The sequence below is a fragment of the Artibeus jamaicensis genome, unplaced genomic scaffold (genome assembly GCF_021234435.1).
Source record: "Artibeus jamaicensis isolate MK-2021 breed Jamaican fruit bat unplaced genomic scaffold, CSHL_Jam_final scaffold_625, whole genome shotgun sequence".
Classification (NCBI taxonomy): Eukaryota; Metazoa; Chordata; class Mammalia; order Chiroptera; family Phyllostomidae; genus Artibeus; species Artibeus jamaicensis.
In genome coordinates, this window is record NW_026522051.1 from 854,660 (window position 1) to 880,698 (window position 26,039).

At 48.5% G+C, this 26,039-nt stretch overlaps 1 protein-coding gene across 7 annotated transcripts in view; it reads right to left on the reverse strand.

The window, feature by feature from the left end:
* Window positions 1-26,039, reverse strand: part of DNM3 (dynamin 3) — a 374,683-nt gene that overhangs the window by 256,854 nt on the left and 91,790 nt on the right. For all 7 annotated transcript variants that reach the window (XM_053659308.1, XM_053659307.1, XM_053659304.1 and 4 more), the window contains exons 5-9: window positions 9,973-10,071; window positions 9,248-9,408; window positions 8,107-8,249; window positions 5,138-5,273; window positions 3,296-3,363 (exon numbers count right to left, since the gene is read on the reverse strand). In XM_053659308.1, the coding sequence (XP_053515283.1) occupies window positions 3,296-3,363; window positions 5,138-5,273; window positions 8,107-8,249; window positions 9,248-9,408; window positions 9,973-10,071 (607 nt within the window). The remainder of the gene's footprint in view (window positions 1-3,295; window positions 3,364-5,137; window positions 5,274-8,106; window positions 8,250-9,247; window positions 9,409-9,972; window positions 10,072-26,039) is intronic.

The window sequence follows — 26,039 nt, forward strand, 5'->3', positions numbered from 1 at the left end:
ACTAGCAGAGAGAAGGAACTAGCAGGGACTCAGGATGGAACTGGGAGGTCTCAAGATGGAACTAGGAGCTGCGCTCCTGAGTGAGAAGGGACTCGAGATGGTAATGAGGTCTGCTCTCCAGAGTGAGAAGGGCTTGGACTCAGAATGTAACAAGGGGCTGCGCTCCTGAGCGAGATGGCCTGGGTGGGAGCTTGGAAAAGACTGGCTCCAGGACACGAAGGGTCCCTGCTTGGCCAGATGAGAGAGAGAGAGAGCCACGCGGTTTCAGCAGAGTGAGGACCCCCTGTTGGTGGGGTGAAAGAGGGAGCCACGTGGTTTTGGCGGAGTGTGGACCCCCTCTTTCCCAGGTGAAAGGGAAAAACCACGCAGCTTGGCCAGAATGGAGATCCCTGCAGCCAGGTGAAGAAGACAGCCACATGCTTTTGGTGGAGTGCGGACTCCTGCAGCTTTGGTAGAAGAGGCCCACGCGGCTTTGGGGTGCCCCCTTTGGCTGCGGGGCCTGAAAAGCAACAGAGACTTTGACTAGAACTGGGTACAAAGGACTCTTGCCAGTGGACCATGAGAGGCTACCACAGTACTTTGGATTAACTCGAGATCCTGCACAGTGACACAGCTGACGGTGCCAGCGGCCTGCAACACAGACGTGTGCTCTTTTCCTGATTTACGGTACCCGGAGTTGGGACAAGAGGGAAGGGAGCACTGTGTGGGTGTAGGTGTATAACCTAAAGGACTTTGATATTTTAGTGGTGGCATTAGGCCTGAATAGCATTAAATAAACATTTTGTTTCCTTTTCACAAATCTCTGGCATTAAGAGATGTGTTTCCAATTGGCGGCGGACAGAAGGGCCCAGTAGATTTTAGTATTTTGGTTTTTGGGAGGGGCCCCTGTTGTACAGCAGTTTTGGGCATCCCTAGGTGGGCCAAATATTGTATTGCCCCTCCCTCGGACCTCCTCTTGTTCGGTAACATGGGCACCGCACTTGGCTCCCTGTTCCTAGACCGTCCTCCCTGTCTCTTCTCGCCTCCCCTTACTTAACTTCTCTCCTTCAGCACCCGGTTCTACGGGTCTCTTGGGGGGTGGGAGGGGACTCCTTTAACACTCCTTTCCTGAACCAGCTCTGCTCTATGTCCCTCCTAATCACGTACCGAGCACACTCCGGTCTGCTTTATTCTAACCGTAGTGATCATACGAGACTGCGGCTTGGATATAGAATAAAACTAGCATGGCTCAGTCTAACGTTAAAATTTCCCCCTCCGACCCCACCCTCCTTTATTTTCCTCCTTCCTCTTGTGCACCCTGTGTTTCAGCCGCAGCGGACCACCTGCCTTTCCACAAACTCACTCACACCAGGATTTCATCTCTCTGCCTTCGTCTGTGGCGTTCACTTTGGCCTCCCCCGAGTTTTGGCCCATCCGCATCCCACCTGTGCTTCAGGCCCAGATCAAAACGCCACTTCCTACAGCGCCCACCCCTGCCTGGCGGCCTCCAAGGCCTCCCTCCTCCAAACCTCCACACCCTGTTTCACGGCGGTGGTCCGGCCCAAGTTTCAGTCCCGTTACTACTGGGGTAGGACAGGTGACCATCGCACTCCTCTGTGTCTGCCCACCAGGACTGTCTCCCTCCCGGGCTCCTCGCCGGTTCTCAGTGTTTGCAGAACAAAGGGCCCAGCGAGGAGGGTTTCCATTCTGCAAACATCCAACAGGATCAACTGGGAACAATGCTTTTCACACATGACCTTTGGGGCCTAAGTAAGCCACTCATATGTCTGTCCTAAGTGCATCAGCATCACCTTACGGGCAGATCAACTGCAGGACGGTGACAAGCGGTCTCCCCCACTGGTGAGCACGCAGACCGGAAATCTACCCTGAACTGCTGAGCTTCGCAGCCGGTGGTCAACAAACATGGACTCACGGGGAGCTTTGAAAGCCAAGGGAAGTGCTGGATTTGGCTAAGTACAAATGCTCTGTGACCCCCAACTGTGCTCCGACAGGCACGTTCAAACGCTAGCCCTGCCCAGCTACAGAGCACGAGGCAGCTCCACCGCAGATGCAGTCTGGATTCGAGGCCGGGTGAACGGGGAGCTTTAGCTCACACGCGGCCTGCGGCTGGCGAGAGGCACGGGGTGTGCCCGCGGATGTTTCCTCCTTTTCCCCTGGTGAACTCGGACGTACCTAGAGATCGTCTCCATTTTAAAACGGCAGCCAATTCAAATGTCATGACTCCTTCGGAAAACCACCCACCACATTCATAGTCATGGTCAAGTGCCCCAGAGGGTCTCTGCCTGGCCCTGTGTATGCAGAGCGTGTGCGCGCGCGCACACACACACACGTAGCACACACACGGCACACTCAGCTGAAGCAGGGACACCACTGCCGACAGTCAGGGGGCGCTCTCTTCCCACGGGAAAATCCGTGAAGCCAGCCACCTAAGTCCTGTCACCCTGACTGAGGTCACCTCAACTACCACGTGCTCCATCGCCCTTTGCGTAGGCTCCATGAAGTCAGGAAATGTGCGTTTTAAATCCTTTTTCCCTATCAGTTATTTAAAGAAACTCAACGCATACGATACCACTCTGTACAGGGTTAAGTCCAGGCACAAGGGCCACTCCCAGACCCATGCCCTCTGCTCTCCTGTCCACATTCCTACCTGCAGTCAGTGCGTGACCCCTGCTCCGTGACCACAGCTACAGCTGCCACCTCTGCCTGCGTTCACAGCGCTCCTTTCGTGCGTCCTGTCTTTCACCCTCCAGCCCCGACACGCTCCATCCTCCCCCGTCTCATTGCATTGCCCCCTACCCCATACGCACACACAAACTCACCACACAGAGACGCACACACACAGACACGCACACAGCACACCGTTGCCAGCTGAAGTCATTCTTGTCCTCTAAACAGACAAGGTTCAACTCCAAAGTTACCACCTTCATTAACTGTTCCCAACCCTGCTCCACGACGCCAGCCATGGTCACTCTGTCCCCTCCCCATGTGAGTCATGACGACGGATGGCCTGCCAGGACCCCTCCCCAAGATGGAAGGCTCTGGAGGACAGGGGTCCTGGTGGTGCGAGCCCAGAGTTGTGAGTGCAGAAGGGTTTCTGTTTTTCTAATTGAGAAAGACTGAGGGTGACGATACAGGCGATGACCGCTGAACCCAAACGAGGACTTCCTGCTCCTTCCCCCCACCCCTGGACCCCACCGGGCTCAGACCGTGTAAAGGCTCCTTCACTGGCCATTTATAAACATTCATCTTCCTGCAGCAGCCAGAACCAAAGACAAGGAACATGTGAGCCACTTGCCTGATACCATGTATATTTTTGATTGCATAGCTTATCTCTCGTCGCAGTTCTTTCTCATTGAACTCCATCTGCAGATATAAAATGAGCCACAGTTAATGATACTTAGTTCCCCTAATACGATGAAATATTAAAGAATGAGAATAACTTGACTTCATTAGTAATGAATGGATGCTCGTGCCTTCCCCGACTTAAACCCAGATGGTCAAAACATCTGTGTATGTCGAGTTCAAGGCAACAGAGAACTTCAGGGATTTCTGGGAGTTTTATTTCAGTGCTGCAGACTTTAACTCTCTTCTAGGTGGGAATGCTGTGCATAAAGGATGCCTTCTGGTCATAAATCTGACCGTTCGTTTGAAAGCTATAATTCTTCATTCTTTTGCTAAATGTAGGAACGGTATTCACAGACAAATGCATAAATCAGAGTGTCACCTGACAGGCAACAGCGGCCCAGCTGTGCTGTGAACAATGACTGTCGTTTCTCCCTGGCCTTTTAACCACCTGGGTTCCAGGCCTCTCTGGGAGGAAATGAACAATATTTCACCAATCCTATACGGGATAGATGGCTGTGTAAAAATTTCCCAGAAGTTACCAGGTACCTGAAATTTATTTGGAAGTAGGAGCAAAGTGTCCTGGAGCTTAGTCCTGGAAGGGTATCAAGAGAACACTGGGTTCAGCCCCCGACCCCCGAGGCTCGGCCCCTCCAGCCCCACCGTCCATCCTCGTGACCGTGGGCGGCTTTGTTCCCGGCCCACGCCCGGGCTCCGCGGTCAGTCTTTCCCCGACCTCCCTTTCTGTCTGGAGTAACCTCCCCCTCCCTCACCTCCTCCTGCCTAACAAGCAGCTCATCCTTCCAGGCTCATGTCGGAAGCCAGGCTCCCGGACACTCCGGGCCGGGATTCACGTCTGGGGGTGGTGTTTCCATAGCACCCTGGGCTGCAGTTTATCACTGTGCTTAGCACATTTTAATGGAACTCTCTGTTTACCCATCTGCCTCCCACGCCAAGACAGGAGCAGCCCAGTCCCTGAACCACTCAGCTGCCTGCTGAGCGCCTCGCACAGAACGGGCTCCGTGCTCACACACGTTTGCTCGGCTGTGCAGGCCAAGACCTCAGGAGTCATCTTGAAAGTTCCCTTTTTTGCGTCCCCCAGATTCACTCCAAACCCTGTGAACCCTACTTCCAAAATCACAAATCCACCCTCGTGGGCACTTCCTTCCTCGCGTCAGCCCGGTGCAGCCCCTGCCCGTCACCAGCGTACAGGCGCTCACTTGGGGCCTGTTCTCGGCTGCTTGTCTCGAATGACGCCTTCCCCCAAACGCCCACAGCTGGTCTTTCCATGCCATTCTGGTCCTGTTTCCAACGTCCCCGGCTCAGAGACACCTCACCTGAACGTCCCACCAAAAGTGACTCCCCCAACCCTCCCCCACCCGCTCACTATATTACATAATAACACCTGAGATCTTCTTACTTTGTCGATTTGTTCATTTCAGGTCTTTCCCCACCAGACAGTGTCTCTGTCCTGATCACTGGCACTTAGAACATTGGCACAGAGTGCGTGCTCAAGAAATATGTTTAAATTAACTGGACAACAAATAAACGTCATAGGAACGCAATTAGTGTTTGCTGAGATAATTTGAAATGTCATCAGGTCTCATGAAATAACACCGGGACCACCGGTAAGAAATGTTTCTCTCCTGAACGTCATCATCTGAGTGTGAAGGCTTTCTCATTCAAAGCACCGCCTTAGTCCCAGACCAGCTCTGCCACGTTCTGTGAACGTGATGGAGAACACAGTGTGGGAACGAAGTGACACGGGACAGGAAACAGTAGCGTCGGTACCAACCTTCACTATTTCAAAGGGAAAGCGTTCGTGGAAGATACGATTGATTTTCGCACCCCCGGAGAGCTCCAGGGTGTCTACCTGGTCCCCCGAACCTTCGATTCTCTTCTCAAAGTCCACAGCGAACTGCTGAACCATCCTGTCATTGTGAGAGAGAAATGAAGTCAAGTTAAAGGGGCAGGGCTTTGCGTTTCTCCTTCGGGAACCCTCCCTGGTGGTCTCCGTGCTGCCTGCTGGCAGAGTTAGCATCACACTGTGCTCAGCACTCGAGGTTAACTGTCTGAAATGCACATTATTAGGATTTACTTTAGATGTTTAGTTAAAATATATGCATTCTAAATACCTGGGCCATTCCGTGCGCTCTGTCCGCAGAGTGGTAGCCCACGGCTCCTACAACATCCACTCCCCTGGCATTCCCCACCGTTCCAGCAGGCCCCCCCGGGGAGCACCTCTCCTCCCCACCCCTGCACCACAGGCCTCGCTCTGCCAGAACAACACGTGTGTGTGACCCCCAGGCCCCCCACCACTAGCTCTCGCCTTGCTTCTCAATGACTCCCCACGACTTGATAATAACATGAAAACTCCTTCACCCATCACCCAAGACTCTCCGTGGTCTGGCCCTGGCCACCCACCTCTTACTATTTCCGCGCCCAGCTTCCACGCCTGCCCAGAGAAGCAGTTCCGCATGTGTACCGTGTCTCTGTGCTTTTTACTTCTGCTCGGGTACCACTCCCTTGGCCTCTAGCTACTTTAGCAGGCTACCTTCCATCTGAACTCCAAGGCTCCATGCAAGGATTCGTTTTCCAGAGAAACCCCCGTGATCTGTGACCCTATCGGCCACCTGTCCCCACTGGCACCAGGAGAAGGGCCCTCCTCTGCTCCCTCAGCAAGTTGTCGTCAGTACAGCCCCTGGAAGACACTCGGCCATGTTCACCCACTGATCACTCTCTCTCCTAAGAGCAGGGGCCGTGAGTTCTGTTTTTCTCCCGCTGCTCAGCCAGTGAGAGGCGCTCAATCAGTCCACTGAGGGAAGGAACTGCCTTCAGGGGGCTGGTGAAAAACAACAAAGAAATCCACCACTCGGGGAAGAAAACCACGTGCTTCTGTGATGACTTGGTACAGAAACTCCAATTTTGACATAATAGAACTACCTTCAAATTCAAAATCTAACAGGAAAAAGTTCAAGCCATCTAAAACTCACAACATCTTTTTACCAGCATCACAGATAAATGAAAAGTACCTGCAAATTACTAGGCCAGAAAATCTAGAATATAATTGGATGCACCTACAGCTATATTCATGCATATGCTAATGTGAAACTGATTTTTAAACACCTGGAAGGGTGTGTGTGCACCATACATGCTGAAACACCAGCCCCTCTCTCCCCATCCTGACACAGAGCCACCTGGCCTACCAGGACCCATGGCACCAAAGTCCACGCCCTCCTTGCCCTCCTTCTCTCACCTGACAAACTCCTAACTTCGGGGTTTCATTCAAGGTCACTTTTCTCTGTGAACACACACCCCTCCTCCAGGGAACTGCTCTGCTTCCTCAGCCGGGCCCCCTTCACATTTTATACTTAGCAGAGATAGTGCATTTGTCAGACTAGCCTCTCAGATGTCCCTTCCGTCTGCTCCACCACGGCCTCTTCTTGAAGCCGAAAACCTCTTACTCATTGCTGAATCACCAGCAGGCAGCGCGGGCCTGGACCCTGAGCAGAACACACAGAGAGGAGAGGAAGGTGGGCAGGAAGGGAGGAAGGACAGAAAGAGGAAAGGAGGAAGGAGCTGAGTCTCTCATCTACGAGGCAGCATCTAACTGGAAAGTTCTGAGCTCTGAGTCCGGTGGAGCCACAGAGGCAAGACCAGTCTCTGCAAGGACATCCCTTTGATTGGATGTTGAGACGGTGATGGCCTGGGAACAGAAATAGCCTTCCTTTCCCTGTGACTGGAAGAGTTTTTATAGGTGCTTCACCAAAGCCAAGACAAAAAGAAGAAAGAAAAACTAGGAAGGAGTTGAATCCAAGAAAAACTTTTTTCCTCTATATGGTCTCATAATTTTTTAATGGGATTAGGTGATGTATTTAAAATGCTACCTAAATAATTCGAGCATTTAGAAATCTCCCCACAAAAGAAGACACTGTATCACGCACTTCAATACCAAAGGAAGGTGCTCTGGTGGTGAGAACGCCGAGGGGAAGGGGCCATGAGAGGTGGCAAGATCATCTCTGGAGACGGACACCAGATGTCCTGGGATCTAAGCTGGGCAGGGGGTGTCGTCTGGTGCAGAGGGACCTGAGGCAAGGTACAGCAGAGCCAAGGAAGGACAGGTGAGGCTGGAAGGGGCGGGAAGAGGGAGAAAGGCCGACAGACAAGCAGCTGGACCCTCTCTGACGACGCTGCTGCCCGACCCCAGGGCCGCGCGAGGATGAACACAGCAGCCCAAGGATGAGATGGGAGACCAGGCAGGAGCGAAAACACGCTTGGCCATCTTCACGGTTGTGGTTTTGAAGGGCTAAATTAAAACCATTAGTGACAAGGATAAAGACAGTTCGATGTGTCTGTACATTTCTGCGGAACCCTTGGTTCTCACTGCCCTGACAAAATGCCCCCCGGGTCACAGGAAATGAGTGAAAGAAAAAGGTAAGTACAAGGGGCACCAACAGAGCAGTTGTATGAGACAGGCTGTGACATTTCCAACAGGCGCTCTGCCCACTTCTAATTCTAAGGATAAAAAAAGCCTGCTGAGTTATCATATTGGTTTTGCCATTTACTGAATCCAATTATAAAAACACAATGAAACTAGGCCTGGGATAGGCAATTGGTTAACTTTGTGTAACAGCAGCGTGGGACTAACGATTATTCTGCAAGAAAACAGAGAGACGCAAGCTCACTGACTGACACATACAAAGCCTCGCAAAGCTGACTCCCAGCTTCGTTAAGCCTAGAACACAAGGAGGGAGAGGGGCTCACTGCAGCAGGGCTTTCGTCTTCCTGGTGGGGTCCTCGGGCTTGAAGTTCTTGAAGGCTTCAACTTCGTGTTCTATGGAGAGCAGCTGGGCCTGCAGCTTGTTCCTGAAGTTCGGCAGGGTGTCCCGAATGTGGTTGGTAAGTTGCTAAATAAAACAAGACAAAATCACACACCCATACAACAGATGGAGGATCAGCTTGTGAGACGACACTCGGCCCCCACTGTTTTCCTGATCACTCGGAACTCGAGAAATGATTCACACAGCTGAGACTGGGGGCGGAGGCGGGGAGTGAGGTGCAGCTCCGACTCTCTCCACTGTCCCAGGAGAGACTCAACGTGCCTCAATTACAGGGGCTGGCTTGGGCCATCTGGTCTACCCTGTTAAAAAGCAGCTGATGTTACTACTGAGGATGCCTAGGAGTACCTAGCTAGCATGGATTGATGACCAGATCACCTACCTTGTAGAAAGAAAGCTTAAGTTAGAACATGGTGGAAATGAAGGAAGTGGGAGTCACAGGAGTTTCCTGACACTGTCAGGGCCAGGGCTCACCACCCTGGTGGAGCTTGGGGCTACCCCTCGGCCATGAACAGCATCTCCACTCCACAGCCCTGCAGGCGCTTCCTCTTGCCTCTGCCCCTAGGCCCCAGTCTGATTGTGCTGGGTCACTGGCTTATCCCTTCAACAGGCTGCATATAAAAATGTATATTAGCCCTGGCTTGTGTGGTTCAATTCCCAGTGAGGGCACATGCCTGGGTTGTGGGCCAGGTCCCCACTACCAGGCATATAAGCAGCAACCACGCTTTGATGCTTTTCTCCCTCTCTTTCTCCCTCCCTTCCTCTCTCTCTAAAAATAAATCTTTTTTTTAAATGGGTATTAAAGTGTATACCCCTGTTCACTGCTCCTAGATAAATATGTCTCTGCTTTGAGCACTGTTCTTTCAATAATATTAAAGTGGAAGATTCCATTCAAGAGAATTGTAACAATGTGGATCTAATCATTCATATTCCTTTCTCAAATTCCTATAATTTCAGCTGTGTGAGTTACGTTAGAAAAACAACAAATATAAAAATAAGAAAGATGAATTCCAGCAGTCGCTTGCACATTTCATAATAGCACCTGCTGCTTGGAAGGGCATTTTTACCTGGTTGAGGACCTTCTGCAGGTGTGGGGTCCCCATCCGGTCGGCAAGGTGCCTGTAAGCCGGGTGCGAGAGAAAGAACTTCCTCTCCGCCAGCATGGCGGACTTGATGTCCTTCTTCCCATCGATGTCCTTCTGGCTTCTGTTCACCACGCCCACGTAGCCTGAAACAGAACACGCACCTGTGGTGTTGGGGCACGCTTTGCTGCTTATTTGGGGGCGATCTCAAGGCTCTCAAAGAGTCTGAATAAGAGGCAAGATTCTTTTTAAGGCCTGAGGAATGGGTCCCTTCACAAAACTCACTCAGGACAGAACAAAGGCTGGCTGATTTGGTTAATGATGGTTTTTTAGCACTGACATAATAATGCCTTTTGCCGATAAAGCTCTGTGTGTTTTAACAGAGTATGTTTCTTTGCCGTTCTGTTGTATAGTGGGCACGTAAGTCAGACTTAGAAGAGGTCAGTATATGTTTATTTCGTCTATGAATATTTATAGTCTTCCTTCAAACCCCTTCCTTTTCCAGTTTGCTTACTCCTGTTAAGGCACAGTTTCCCCTTGGACCATTTTTGATACATCATTGGGAACATCACCATTCCATAAAAAGCATAACTCATCCTAGCCCCATTCCTCACACCTGCAGTGACATTGCAAACAAGCCTCCCCCAGGTCTGCGGGCTACGCGTCTGCCCATCAGCAAAGGAAGCCCTGCGGCGGACACGGTACGTTACCCCTGCGCAGAGGCAGCAGCCTGTTCTCCAGGACGTCCCTGGCGTCCGTCCCTTCATCCATGAGATCCAGTTTGGTGATGACTCCAATGGTTCTTAGACCTGCAGCACCAACAAAGCCAGCGTCACGCAATGTGCAGAAGGTGTGCAAACTGTGGAGACATGTCTCAGTGCTCAATACAAAGCACTCATATGTCTGGTCCTTTTCCTGTTCCTCTCGGTCTTACTCTGTTTTGTAATCCACTGCTACCCCAACCTGGGGAATTTCAATGGGATGAGGCAGAGAGTTGGAAAACCACCCATCCATCAGGTAACTTTTTATTCAAAGGGAAAAATGTAAACACCTGTCTCACCAAAAATACTTTTCAATTCGTGAGTTTATTTTTGGAACACGCATACACATTTAAATTCTCTTTCCAGCTCCTGCATACAACAGGATGCTTACATTTTTTCTGTATTACATTATTTAAAAACATAAACAAATGGCTACACCTGGACCAGTAATGCAAGTGTGTTATGAACCAAGGCTTAGTATTGATCCGGGTCTGAGCCCGGAGATCAGAAAATAAAAAGAAGGAGGTTGGGTGTGAGATGGCACTATGACCAGAAATTGTGCAAGTCTCGCAGCATGTCCTGCTCCTGCGGAAGGGAAACATGACTTAATGAAACCAAGACTGGCCCCGGCTAGTGTGGCTCAGTGGATTGAACCCAGGCTGTGAACCAAAGGGCCACTGGTTCAATTCCCAGTCAGGACACATGCCCGGGTTGTGGGCCAGGTCCCCAGTGTGGGTCACGTGAGAGACAACCACACATCGATGTTTCTCTCCCTCTCTTTCTCCCTCTCTTCCCCTCTCTCTAGAAGGAAGGAAGGAAGGAAAGAAGGGAAGAAAAGGAAATATTAAAAGAAAAGAAAAGAAGAGTTTCCTCATCTGTAAAATAAGGGGTCAGTCTGCAGGTTCCCTTCAGTAATAAAATAGTGTGTGAACCTAGACATTTTATGTGTCATATCAGACACTTGTTCCTTATTTCCATCAGTACTTACCTACTGATTCACATTGTTAAAAGTGCATTTCTTTGGACTTCCAACTAAACACGGTTAACTGAACACAAGCAGGTGCAACTATTCTAAATAATAATGTCTAACATTTATTAAGCCAGCTGTGGTTTTAAATGCTTTACACATCTTTGATCAGTGCTAAAAGTAGTCCCACTACTATTTTCAAAGAGGAGGAAACTAAGGCACAGAGAGATTAAATAACCTTCCCCAGTCTTACAGGAGGTAGGCTGAGAGTCCATGCTGCTATTCACAGTAAAAAGACTTAAAAATTTAAAAAAAAAAAAGGCTTAACCCAAGAAGGTCTAAGAACATGAAGGAGAACTTCAGAAAAAATATGAAACTGGAAACCTGGCAAAACGGCAGACCGAAGAAAGAGGACAGCTTCATCCGAGAAAGCCGACAGAGCCCACGTAACTTATGTCAGAGCATCTTGGGAGGGTCAAGACCTGAGGACCAACAGCCCTGAGGACGGTAGGGGTGGCAGTGGGGCTGAAATGGGAGCGTGGGGTGGAAGAGCTGATTTCCACGCAGGGGAGGAGCCGGCGAGGAGCTGCCCTGCGCCATCCCGGCAGGTGCACACAGGTGTGCTCTCAGGAGAGTCCAAACCAGAGAAAACTCAGACCTTGTGGCACCGGGCCCAGGTTGGGGGTGGGGGGTCAGATATTAAAGGAGGGGGATTCAGTAAAATTCTACACACTGAATGGCAGGACCCTCTTCCCCAGGCCGGTCCCCTATCTGACATCAAGCTAGAGCTGGCTGGCTGACTGTAACCCCCAAGCAAGAGTCTGGGACAGTGGTCTGGGGGAAAGGAACCATATTCCAAGAGAAAAACATACAGCAGCCCAAGGAATCTTCCTGCTGAGAAGCTTATCATTCAGTCCCTGGAAGACAGCCACGCAGACCTTCCGGTCACCTGATAATACGGGGCAAGAGAAACAGCAGATCCACATACCTCTCGCACGTGGATGTTTCTCTCCCTCTCTTTCTGCCTCCCTACCCCTCTCTCTAAAACAAGTAAATAAATAAAATATTTTTTAAAAATACAGAAGCAAATACAAGAAAAGCTAACAGGGCTAAAAGTGGTAGCCTGTGAAAATAAGTACTCCAGAGTTGGGAGGAATGGGGAAGGGACTAATTTTCTAAAGCTATGTACATTTATGACATTAATAAAATGAGAGTTGAATTTTAATAGCACTTTCGTCACTGCTCCCTTACGGGGAAGAAGACAGAGGAGGCCAGGCCTCGTGGGGCGCCAGCGGTGGCAAAGGAGAACCTCGTCTTTTTCACGTTTAGTTACACAAATAGGCCCCTTAAAATAACCAGCAGAGTCTGGCTCCCAGACTCCGGGCCTACCCTGGCAGATCTCAGAGCCACGGCCAGAAGGGTTTCAAAGGCAGCATGTTTTACGAGCACTGCACTGGAAATCTGAAGTCTCAGTGAAAATAAATCAGTCGAGACCAATTATCGAGCCCTGAGCCTGCACCTCCTCCTCTGGGACCGGCCGAGACTCTCTGGGCGGGTACCGTTCTTTCCTCCACCACACGAGCAGGCAAGTGAGACCTGGAGGGAGCGTGGGCCCTGTGAAGGCTCCCAGCCTGCGGAGCGTGAAATCCAAGCAACCCAATCCCACTTTTAATCGCTGTATTTCTCTGCCTTGCAATTCTTCAGCTAGATTAGCTGCGTTATTTGGCAAGTTCCTCACATCATCTGGGCCTGTTTATCTATAGAAGTAAAACTTTCACTAGACATCTCTTTGGAATGCAGAATTCTGGGATGGAGAACAACTTCCACATTCAGTTTAGAAAGGGTTATGTAAAGTAATAAGTAAACAAAAGAGGAATTTAATAAAATTCTTGCCCTCCAACTGAAAGAAAAATATAAAGAATATAGAGCTAATAAATAATGTGTGATATTGTTTCAGTTATATTTCTCTTCGGGAAGGAAGAGCCCCAGGGACGAGAGCCGAGGACACGGGATGGAGACCCTGGAAAGCCACCCAGGCACGTCCAAAATCACAGTCCTCTGTGGCCCGGAGGCCAAGGGCACAGACCCAGGGACCGAACTGTTTCGGGTCCAGTCCACCTGGGCCTCCTATTAGCTCCAAGACACCTGCTTCCTCTCCAGGTGCAACCACGTCCCCAGGGTAACCGTACATCAGTTTACATTCCCTGCCTGGAAGAAGGAGTAATAGCATCCCATTTAACTCCAAAGGGCTTCCTGTTTGAAGGCTAAGCTGTATGTTCACTCTAACTCATCGCTGAAATGAGAAAAACAACAGACCTATCTTTTAAAGTTAAGTAACAGCACTTCGGTTTTCCGGTCCAGCGTGCACAGAGCCCGGAAGTTGCCACTGTCTTCTAACAAATAAGAAGCAGAACACACCAGAAAATCAGCACCCTTCTTAGTACTCATCAGAGAAGTGGGGTCACAAGGCATTGCCCCCCAAATCTGGAGAGGCAGACAGATGTACACAGACATTCACCATCCAGAAGCAGGAAAGTGAGGGAACCAGCATCCGGGTCGGAAAACCTGGACTCGGTGAACTGCCGGAGGTTCAGTAGGGAGGGACCCAGCCACAGGGAGGACTCAGGCACAGTGGGGACCCTGCTTTCAGGTCCAAGAGCTCGACCAGGATCTCACAGTGATTCTCTGAGAAAAACCCCTCCTGCTTCTGGCAGGGGGAAAAGACAAACAACCCGATTTTTAAAAATGGGAGAAAGACCTGAACAAATGCCTCTCCAAAGAAGACGGACAGCAAGTGTGTGCAGGAAAAGTTGCTCCAGATCACACGTCATCGGGGAAAAGCGAGTTGAACAACAGGGGGATGTTACTACACACCTGCTGGAGCCGCCCAAATCCCAAACATCACAACACCGAGTGCTGGCGAGGGCGTGGAACAGCAGGAGATCTCGGTCGCTGCTGGTGGGAGGGCAAGGAGGTGCAGCCACTGTGGAAGGGAGTGGGCGGTTCCTTACAGAACTAACCATCCTCCTACCCTGCAATCCCGTGGATGCCTCTTCAGTATTTACCTGAAGAAGCTGCAAACATACCCACGCAAAAACTTGGACACAGGTGTTCATGGCAGCTTTACCTACAGTTTCCAGAACCTGGAGGCAACCCGGGTGTCTGTCAGTGGGTGAGTGGGTAATGGACTGGCGCACACAGGCAGTGGACTGTCAGTCAAGGCTGGAAAGAAATGAGCCACCAAGCCGTGCGGAGATGTGGAAGGACCTTAACTGCCTACTACCGAGGGAAGGGAGCCCTCGGAAAAGACTCTGCAGGACTCCGAACGCATGACCCTTGGCAAAGGCAGAACTCCAGAGGCGAGAAAAGGATGGGTGGCTGCCAGGGGTGAGCAGAGGCAGGCAAAGCAGGGCACGGAGGATGTTCAGGCAGGGAAGCTGCTCTGTCCGATGCTCCAGTGGTGGCTGTGAGTCATTGATTCAACTTTTGCCCCAACCCGTCAAACGTACACCAAGAGTGAGTCTCAGTGTAAACCACAGGTGCTGGGTGATGGTGATGTGTCAATGTCTGTCCACCAACTGTGACAAATGCCCCATCCGCTGGGGGGTGGGGACAGTTGGGAAGGCTGCACGCGGGTGGGGACAGGACGTGTGTAGGAACTCTCAGTGCTCTCCACTCTTGTTTCCTGTGAACCTAAAATTGCTCTAGAAACTGAAGTCCATTCATTGAAGACAATCAAATACCAACACATGTAAAGTACTCGATATGTAAAAAACACTCAATAAATGAAAGTCGTCACCGCCCCGGCTTTGCCTCTCACCCCTTCTCTCACTCTGCCCCAGTCCTAGGCTCCAGTGACACACAGTGAGCTGTGTTCTCCGTGTGACCCTGCACTGTCATCTCTTCACCTCAAAATGCTACTCCCTCGCCTCCAAGTAGCCTCGCCTTCTCTTCTTTCCTTGGTCAACTCCTCCCATCCTCCAAAGTACCGCTCCGGCCTCTCCTGCGGGTCCTTAGTCAGGCTCGGTCAAGTGTACAAGGAGGGACCCCCCAAAACCCCAGAATTGTCTTCTGGAGGGTGGGCCCCTCCTGCCACCACCCCCTGCTAGGTGAGTTCTAGGAATCCATCTGTATCAGTTGGCCAGCAGGTGTTGTTGTGAGAGGCTGTGTTCGGCTTCAGTGAGTGTTTTTTGAAAACTCTTTCAATGTGTTTACCCATTTCCTGATGGGTGATTTATGCGCACACCTGCCCACACCCTGCTAAGTGTTCAGCAGGTTTTGACCAAAAACGGCATGACTCCTGTGCCCTACCCTTCCTATTCACCCAATCTCACCCAAGAAACTCTTTTTGTGTGTGTCCCTAAATTTTTTTTAAAATCCTGAAAGGAAAACATTTTGCTGATGTGGAAGAGATGAAACAAAAAATGATAGAAGCACTAAAAGGCATCACAATCAACGAGTTCAAAAACTGTTCTGAGCTGCGGGAAAAAATGTCTCGATAGATGTATTGCATCAAATGGAAAGAGCTTGGAAGGTGAGTGAAATTTAAACATCTAAGAATAAATACACAACTTTTCACAAATAAATTCCAGGGCCTTGGGGTCCCGTCCCTAGTAAATGTGAGGTCCTACCTCTGTGCCATCCAAGTAACCCGTGTATGTGACAGTGAGAGTCCCCCCAGCACACTAGGGGTCTGCTTATTTGTCTGTCTCCCCCCAAAAGCCATGACCTCTTCAAGAATCAAAACTGTGCCTAATCTGCACAGTCTGAGCAATTCATACAGAGGCCCCACAGAGCGGGAGACCAATAAGTGTTTATTTATTCAATGAATAATGAACGAAGTAATGAGCCTATTTACTTTTCTTAGGTTTGGACAAAAACAGAAATGCAAATTTCAGGACAGACAAATGACAGCACCCCACCACGGGACCGGCGTCTGTTGTCGGCACTGTCACTTCCCTTGAAGAACACTTGTCTCTCCCCTTTATGGACGCGACTCAACCATAAGTGGTGCGCTGTTTCAACCGAGTAAGAAACGGGATGGACCCAAGCCAGGAAGTAGCCACATCACCAGTTTCCAGAAAAGTTCTCTGGAACACTGTGTATCCTACCACACAACAACAGACAGGAAGAAAAAAAATCAGTGAAGAGTTAGTGTAAATATGTATACAGCAAAATTAAAACCAGACGTAGGAAATCAGATGTCCTGCTGTTAGTGCATTTTTTTGTGTGTGTGGGGTTTTGGTGGGATTTGGGGGGGAGAGTTGCTGAAGGAAATGTTGTGCTTTCTGTTTGGCAAAGATTATGGAATATTTTATTTCTGCAAGCAATCAGAGATGAATGAGAATAGTTTCATGGGGTTTTTTTTTCCTATAAGTTTTCCATGAACATTATTTCCTTGTTCCATCAATTCTGAGCAGCATGGTTTTCACTGTCAAAGTCATCAGGTAATGTTATTCCATGTGATTCTAGGTGAAATATTAAGAAGTTGAAAAACATAAAAATTACCATTGCTATGGTAATGGAGACTCTAAATCACTCATCAATATATGCCCCAAGTCTAGCAAAATGCTTGAAAGATTTAATATTTGTGGAAGGGAGAAGGGAAGAAGGGTAAAAAAAAAGATAAGTGAAAGAAAGGAGAAGATGATACTTCAAAGATGATAAAATTTAGACACGGAGTGGGTCTTTCAATGAAAATTTATACTTCAAAAGAGAGTAAGGCATAAAAACAGCCCATGTCGACTTAAATCTCTCTGCTTTGTGTCCACCCGAGTCCATTCTCCTCTTCTTCCTTGGTGCACAGCTTAGCGACAGTTCCGGACCTCCCTTCCGCTGGAGTAAGAGTCCCACCTGCAATCTTGCTGTGGCTGAGCTGCAGCCAGTGGGGTGACAGCAGAAGCGACATGTGCACTGCTGGGCTTGGTCTGTGTCACTTCCCACCCGTGCTCCTGCCTGCTCCCTGACCTTCCACCTACCGGATCTAACCGTGACAGGTCCCTATGTCCACAAGGGTGACAAACGAAGTACCTAGGTATTCGAATGATGTCAGAGAGAAGAGACACCACAGCGCACCGCGCATCCACCCAGGATGGCCTACCTACCGTTCACACCATCACATGTGCCGTTATTACTGTACGTTAGTACAAACGGTGGCACTTTGAAGAAGGGGGCTTCTGTAATGAAAGCCTGGCTGAGCCGGGTTAGGCCACAAGGGAACAAGGGCTGCAGGGTGGAAAGGTGAAGACTCATACTACGCAGCAGCTGTATATTTTGTAAACCTGCTTAATCTGATAACTCGTAAGGCAAACTAAGTACCTGAGGAAAGTAAAAGCCATTGGAAACCGCCAGAATATTAATTTGTCTCGATAGTTCCTTGCTACTTAGAGAAAGGTATTTAGAAAAGATAAGTTCACACCAGAAATTTATCATTCTGCAGGCAGAAATACAAAGGATTAGAGAGAATCTAGACATCTAGTCTCTAAGCCACGAAGGCCCACTAAGAATTTTCAGTTGAGCAAAGGAGCTCAGTGTTTTCTGTGGCTGGCTGTGAATGAATAACAGAGTTCAGACAGACCTCTCCGCTATAAACTACTAGACGACTGATACAACAGATCATTGTTTTTGGACATGAGATAGCAGGTTAGACAGGACTATGACACCTGAGAGAAGAGAAGCAAAGTAAGCCATTCGATCACCCAATTGCTATTTGGAGGCAACCGTGGAATATAGGGCAAGAAGGGAAAACCCAGGAAGATCCCAGCAGTCCTGCTGAGTTGGAGACACAGCTTGAACTTCAAGAACGCCAAGGTGGCTGAAATTGATGCTGTCCTAGACAAAGGGGGCTAGGGACAGGGAGAGGTCTAGAAATGCACAGGGGAGCCCCCTGGAGTCACTGAATGCATGCGTGCCTAAGGTCCAAGTCCACACGACCTGGAAAAAGGAACTTCCTGGCAGCTCTCCACCAAACGGTTCCTAGAGCTCACCCAGGGCCGGGAATCAGTGAGGTGCCCACCAGCCACAGAGGGGAAACACTGCTGCCTTACAGGTACCAGGAGGGTCAAGGTGACGGCAGACCCACCCTTTCAGAAACCTAGAGATGAGCTCCAGGAAATCGAACTGACCTGCAAGTACTCTAACTCCTTGCTGGGGCAAAGCCCAAGACATTTTTTTAAAAAATACAGTAACACTTGACACTCAACAAAATCAAATTCAAAATATCCAGCATTCAAACAAAAATTACTAGATACACAGAGAAGAAGGAGAAGGTGGCCATCCTCAGGCAAACAGATCAGTCGATAGAATCTCACGCAGACACAATGGAATTCACAGAGGACATTAAAATAGCTATGATAAATACACATAGAATGTTTAGACTGTAAAGAAAAGGTGAAGATAATGAGTAAAGGAAAGAATGACAGTTGAAAAACACAGTTGCTATACACGCACCGATCCAAGAACTCAAAGAACAGCAGCCACCGAAGAAAACCACAGCCAGGGACACCGCAGTTAATTTCTGAATATCGGAGATGAAAGAAGGGCCGACACGCGGAGGAGGGAACAAAAGCGAGACATACGAAGATCAGAATAACCGTGCACTCCTCATCAGAAACCGTTAAAGGGAGACATCCTTAACGTGCAGGAGGAAAAAGAACTGTCACCTAAAACTCTGTGCCAGTGAAGGAAACATCTTTCAGAAATAAAGGCAAAATGATGCCTTTTCAGACGAACAGAAGGTCAGAGGATGTCCTGTCAGAAGATGTCTACGACCAGTGGACAGAGGTCAGAGGGGGTCAGTGGTCAGAGGTCAGTGGTCAGAGGGGGTCCTTCCAGCTGAAGGAAAACAATACCAGACGGAAACTCAGATCTACACAAAGACACGAAAACCTCTGAACGTGGTGCCTATGTGGGTAACCGGAGGGTGGCTCTCTCTCCTTTTCAGTATTTAAAAGATGAATGACTTCTTGGACCAAAAATAATGACCATACGTTCGGGGTGTTCAAAGCACACGGAGAGGGTGTCTGTTTATATGTGGAACAGTTTATAACATAAGTAAAAGACAAACAGCAAGAGGACAGACTTAACTCCAACCATAATGATAATTACATTGAATATAAGTGGTCTCAGCGCCACAATTAAAAGGCAGAAAGTGAAGTTTGAGTAAAAAAGCAAAATGAAATTATGTGCTCAACCACAAGAAATACACTTTAAACATAAGGAAATATGGAGATTTAAAGTACGAGTCTGGAAAAGATATACAATGGAAATACTAATGAAAATGAAGTCAGTGTGGCTATTTTAACAGCAAATGTAATAGATTTTAGAGCAAGAAATATTACTAGGGATAAAGAGAGAGAGATGTGTATAAAGATAAAGGGTTCGATTTACAAAGAATAATCTTAAAGGGGTAAGCAACGTACAAATCTTCAAAGTACTTAAGAGAAAGCTGAAAGAACTGAAGGGAGAAATGGACAAATCCACAAATAAATACAGTTGGTGACTGAAAGAACAAGTAAATAGAAAAGTCGAGAGACATAGGAGACTTGCACAACACTATCAGCAAACCTGCTCTAAAGAGCAGCAACCGAACACGCCACGCAGCCGCAGTGGGCTGCGCACTCTCCCCAAACACAGACCAGCCATCCACCGAAATGGGCCACGGTGGTCCCGACAGACAGATCTCAACGGAAAGGAATAAAGCCATTCCTCTTTAGGTATTAATAGCATTCAGAAAATGCCAAGATATTAGAAAATTAACAATGTATCTCTAAAGTACCAGAAGTCAAAAAGGAAGTCGCAGGGAAAATTTAAAATATATTTAATGAGTAAAAGCTTTCATATATCACTAGTACCAAATAAAAAAGTTTTTAAACCAACTATCTTAAGCTTTGATCTTAGGCAGTTAGGGACAGAATAGCAAGTTAAATCCAAACCAAGTAGCAGTAAGGAAACAGTAAAGATAAGAGCAGAAATAGATGAAATAAAATGCTGATAAACATTATATATAACCAATTAAACCGAATGTCAATTCTTGAAAAGGTCAATAAAATTGTCTACCTGTCTTCTCTGACTCAGCATTATACTGGAGCTCCTAGTCAGTGAAACAAAGAATAATTGAAACACATGCACCTGTAAAGAGTAAAACTGTCTTTATTCACAGGCAGCAAGACTGTGCATGAGGCATATTGTAAGGAATCCACCAAAGGCTGCCGGGACTAATATAGGGACTGACATCACAGCATACAAGGTCAAAAAGCCAAAATAAACCGTACACATCTATACACTGGCAGCGAAAAATTGGAAAACAAAAAATTGTTAACTACTGTTTACAACAGCATCTCAAACCATGAAATACAGGAGGATCAGCTTGATACGATATATGCAAAACCTATGCTGGAAACCATAACCCCCTGCGGAAGAGACCTCACTCAGGGAGAGGAAACATCAAGTCCTTGGACAGGGGCCGTCCGCACGGCCGAGCCAGTTCTCTCCACGCTGGTCCACGGCCGCGCTAGCTGTTCAGCAGGGCGCACCGCAACCACAAACACAGTCCTCCGAGTGTGAGCTCTCCAACAGCGCAGCCACCAGCCGCATGTGGTCACTGACCCTGGGGACGAGATGGGGCTGAGGGGCCCATTATTTTACTCTGTTTCATTTTAATTAACTGCAATGTTCATGGCCACATGCGGCTAATGGCTAGTACGTTATATTGCACAGCATCAGTTATATTGATTGAATGTCATTCCAAACAAAATCCCAGGAAGTTTTTGTTGAAACTGACAAGCTCATTAAATATTTCAAATGGAGCCCTGCCTGGTATAGCTCAGTGGATTGAGTGTGGGCCTGTGAACTAAACAACTGCGGTTCAATTCCCAGTCAGGGCACATGCCTGGGTTGCAGGCCAGTTCCCAGTAGGGGGCACACGAGAGGCAACCACGCATTGACGTTTCTCTCCCTCTCTCCTTCCCTTTCCCTCTAAAGATAAATAAATAAAATCTTTAAAATTTTTTTCAAATGAAAAGACAAGGTACTCCTATAAACCACCCCCCACCCAAAATGAAGAAAAATACCTTGCCCTGTCTGATTTCAAGGCTTACGAGAGAGCTACAATAATTAAGCTGCAATCGTGTGGTGTTGGTACAGGGATAGCCATTCAGATCAATGAACAGTAGAGAGCCAGGAATGAGAGGTCACACACACACAGCTGGTTTGTCAGTGGAGAGAGGGCACCTGTGCACAATTAATGGCGCAGAGACAGTTGTACATCATCCACGTGGAAAACAACGAACTCTGACCCTCTCCTACTTCCCATCGCGCATGCCCCGACAAGAATTACAGACCTGAATTGAAAACTAAAGCTACAAAACTTCTAGAAGAAAACTTAGGACGAAGATCCTTGCAAACCTGGATTGGCAAAGATGTCTTCGGATGGAGAAGGTGTGTATTTTAAACATCAATAAATGGCACATATCAAAATAAAGCGCATTCTTTAAAAGACATGGTAAAAGAATATTTAAAAAGTAAACTGTGGACCAAGAGAAAATATTTCTATGACATGGTGAACGGTTTGTATCAGACTGTACATTTTTTCAAACCTCATAACTAAATTCTAAGAAAACAAACGACTTAAATAGGCAAAGGTTTGCACAGACGCTCTACAAAAGCAAATTCACGACTCGCACAGAAGGGCGTGGAAGGCTGCTGAGCGTCAGGGAAAGGCAGACCAACGCACAGGGACCGCAGTGGCTGCAGTTAAAGTGCAGTGGTGAGTGTGTGGCGACGGAACCACTCCTGTCTCGCTGCGGGGAATAAAAATTGTGCAGCCACTTGGGAGACGAGCACAGTGGTTCCTTAAACACATGAAACACGCACTCACCCAGCAGTTCCACTTTTAGGTATCTTCCCAAAAGAAATGCAAACACGTGAGCAAAGAAAACCTGTACATAGGTATGCACGACAGCTTTCTTTGTGAACGCCCAAAATTGGGGGGGAAAAAGCCTAGAGTTTCATCAACGAGTGAACGGACCGACAGAATGTGGCCATCACAAGGAAACACCACTTTAAAAGAATGGACTTCTGAAAATGCAAAAGCACGGGTTCTCCAAAACCGCGCGCTGAGCAAAAGGAGCCAGGCACTGGGAGTGCTTACGGTACGATTCCGCTGCAGATGAGAAGACAAATCTAACACGTGGTGAGAGGAAGTAGATCGGGGGTCCCGGAGCCGGGCGTGGGGGCTGGGAGGAGCTGACTGAGCAGAGGATACCTCGAGGGTGCTGGAATTGTTCTATCTTGGTTGTGGTGGTAGCTGCATGGGTACGCGTCAAACTCACCACACTTCACGTCTATAATGCACAACTCCCTCCCTACCCGCGTTACTGTCTCAGGGCACCTGGAGTTAGTAACCACCATGAGCTGAAAGGGGGAGAAGAGCGTAGGAGAAGGGCATTGGTGGCAAGCAAACAAAGAAATAAAACAGATTTAAGACCAATGTCTAGGAAAAAGCTTTGGGTACAATTATTTGTACATAGAATTAACTAGAAACAAGCAGTTAAGTTTGCTGAGGCATTTTTTTTTAAAGAAACTGTATTCTCAAAACAAACCACAAAGAGCCAGACCTGAAAAAGGTTTTGATATTTTGCATATTAAAACAACCTTTATGGCCCCAAGTTTTTACAGGTAGAGAACAGGGTGCATAGACCCCCAACCATCTCAGATGCGTCCCAGAGGATAATGGACAAGGAAGAAAGGACCAGAAGGAGAAGCCTTCGGGGAACCACGAACAGTGGACAAGGGAGACCCTCCCTGGAAGCACACGCAGCGTTTCATTGAGAAACTCCCTCCCCGGGGCTGCCACGGAGCACCTGCTCTTACCGTCCTCACGCGAGAGTTCTGACTGCAGACGGTAACTAAGAGGTGACTGCTGCTGACCGCAAAACGTTCCGGCGCTGCCCACCACCCGAGGCCTCTGCACACTGCAGCAAGGACACCCCCCCGAGGTCCAGCTGGGTTCCGTGGGATGGTCAGTGACAGCAGATCACTCTCTGTGAATGTCACCCTTCCCTCCCAACCCCAACCCAAGCTCCTCTGGCCATCCGTCCTCTTCGGAACAGGAATCTCTCCTACGGCAAATGTTTCCGTTAAATCCACCAGCTCTGCTGGCACCTACTAAGCAGAGAGTGTGATTTGCATTATATAGGCCACTACGGGCACCAATACAAGAAACTGTGGCTTACACACACACACATATGCATGCACGCACACATGGGAACTACAACTGCTTTCTGAAAGGGTGGCTCTGCCTCTGCACGTCAGGGTGGCCTGTAAAGATGACACCACGAAGGTGCAGGAGCCAGGGACAGGGGATAAGGTTGGCCACCCCGGGAAAAGCCAGGCAGGAAGGAAGCGGAAAGCAAGGGAGAACTCTGCGGGGTGAGGATTGAGTTTAACAGCTCTATGCTTCCTGAAACTACTCACACCACGGGTTTTGAAAGTCTTTTATAACAGACATGTCTGCAGGAAAAAAATAACTTGGAGTGCCTGAAACTCAACAGCCACAAAACCGCTTTTTAACCGATGAGACAAATGAATTTTACGTAATGCTTTTAAACTGCCAGGCACTTTCTAAGTGCTTTGCAGATGCTAACTCATTTATTTCGTAACAGCCCTTTGAGGAGGGGCTTATAATCAGCCCACGTTACAGATGCGGACACTGAGGCACAGAAAGATCCGTTGGTTGCCTGAGATCCCAGGCTGGTACGTGGTGGAACCAGGATTCAAACCCAGGCGGTTCGGTGCCAGACTTCGTGCTTTATTCAACTCCAGGCTGCACCGTCCCAAAGCAGAGTTTTACGTCCTACGCTTACATTAATGTAGTTTCCTATTAAGGCGAAGTTTCTGTAAAATGTTTCATGGTTATTCTAGCAGAACAGCTTGTCCTTCGCTCCTGCTGGCTGCCCACTGCCTCCCCTCGCCACTGTCCCAGCAGTCCTCTCCCTGTGCCACCTGGAAGCATCGCTATTGTCACCAAGTTGCCCCAACACACTCAGCTCCGGTCCGAACCACAGCTGTCTCCTCCCTCCTGCCCTTCCGTGGGGACACTACACATTATCCAGGCTCCATAGAGCTCGGGGCTGGAGGGAGAGAGAGTGGACACCCATGAAGTTTTCTTACTGCTCAGTGCTGCTCCAAACCCCTGCTCCTCCTTGCTGCTGTCACCTAGGAAGTGCCCAGACACCCACTCTGACACACACACACACACACACACACACACACACACACACACACGTTTCAGGACTACCCCACTTATTGCTCACTCCCCTTGTCCCACGGTTGTCTGAGCGGCTTCAGTGCAGGTGGAGACGATGTATCCAGTTCTCTTGATGTGTTTCGTCTCCTGACCTCCCCTACTCAGTGACTTCTACCTGCATGTCATTTCAGCAATGTCCTCCCGTGACCACATTCCGGACATGTGTAACCTGGGCCTGTTCCAGCTGTAAATCACAAACTGCAACACTCTACTCTCTGACCGCAAACTGCTCTTCTCGCCATTCCTCTGCTCGCCTGCTACGAATAACGCATCACTATTCTTCACTCTCATCCAGAACCCCATCCCTGAACCATCTCTTGGTGCCCCCCAAACTTACAGTTCCTGTCTGGCTTCACTTTCTTCCCTTCCTCCAAGGATTTCAGTCCATCTTTCCAATACTTATTTTTCCAATATCCTCGACGCTTCTGCCCACTTTGTCTTCCATCCAACGGATCCAGCAAAATTCTGACTCCAGAGGAATCCAAACGCGGGCCTGCCCGGACCCCGAGCTGCCGAGGGAAGCCTGGGGCCCAGGTGCTTCGGCCCCGCGGAGCCCTTCCGCATCGCCCACCTTCTCCTCCTCCCTTCCCCACAGCAGCTGTGCGGACACCTTTCTCCTCGAACGTCTTACACAACCCGTCTCTCCTGCCCTCCTTCCCGCCCTCCACTCCCAGTCTTTTCTCAGCCTACAGCCTTGCTTCCAACTTAGAAAATCTACGTCAACAGGCAATAAATTCTTCAAATGCCTCTCCAGATATCTCCAAATTAACCACTATCTGCATGTGCTTTCTTATTTCATTCTTGTCTCAGTGGAAGAGACGGTTTTCCTTCTACTCCAGAAATATTGGAGAGAAACAATAAAGAGAGGAAAAAGGGAAGGAAGGAAGAGAAGAGAGAGATGGAGGTTGAGGGGAGAGAGGGAAGGAGGAAGGAGGGAGGAAGGGAAGGACAGAGGGACGGAGATGGAGGGAGGGATCCTGGAGTCGGCTAGGGAAAAAGACAGTCAGAAATTTAGAAGAGTGGGGTTTTTTTGTTTTGTTTTTAATGGTCACATTTTATATACATAAACTGCCCACAGAATAACTTCATAGACCTGGTTTGGGCAGCTATTCTGGGGATGGCTTGTAGAATATGTTTCTACGGCAACTTTTAAAAGAGCTACTACTATGCCAGCGGTGATGTTAGAAGCTCAGGGTCACATCAGAATTCAGGAGTGAGATTTAATTGTATCGGTGACTATTAGTTGTGTTTAAAAGTCTTCAAATTTGGAAACCAGAGGACGTGAAAACACAACTGTCCTGTAATACTAAAGTCTTTTTAATTAAACACCATATGAGAATTCCTGAGAAGAGATTCACATCTCCAAGTTGCAAATAAATTATGGGAGATGTTATGTTTTGTTGCTTTCTTACACATTTTTTAGACTTTCTCATAAACTGAATTCCTTTTGCACTTTCGAATTTCCACAATTGAAACTCCACAAAGAGCCACTGAGGGAAATTTTAGACGTGTGTTCAAGCAACGTCTTTACAGTGACCCCTGGTGGTGAAAGGAAGGAACATGTCAGTTTTAGCAATCCACGTCCGGAAAGTCCTTTCGCGCTGATAAAATCTTGGTGACAAAAACAAGTTCCATTTTTATAGCACGTTCCCTTCTGGCAGAGTGCCTTCACACTTCTCTTTTTCATTCCTGTTTTTTAAAAAGAATTCAAATACACAGGGTCCGGCAGAAGTAACATCACTG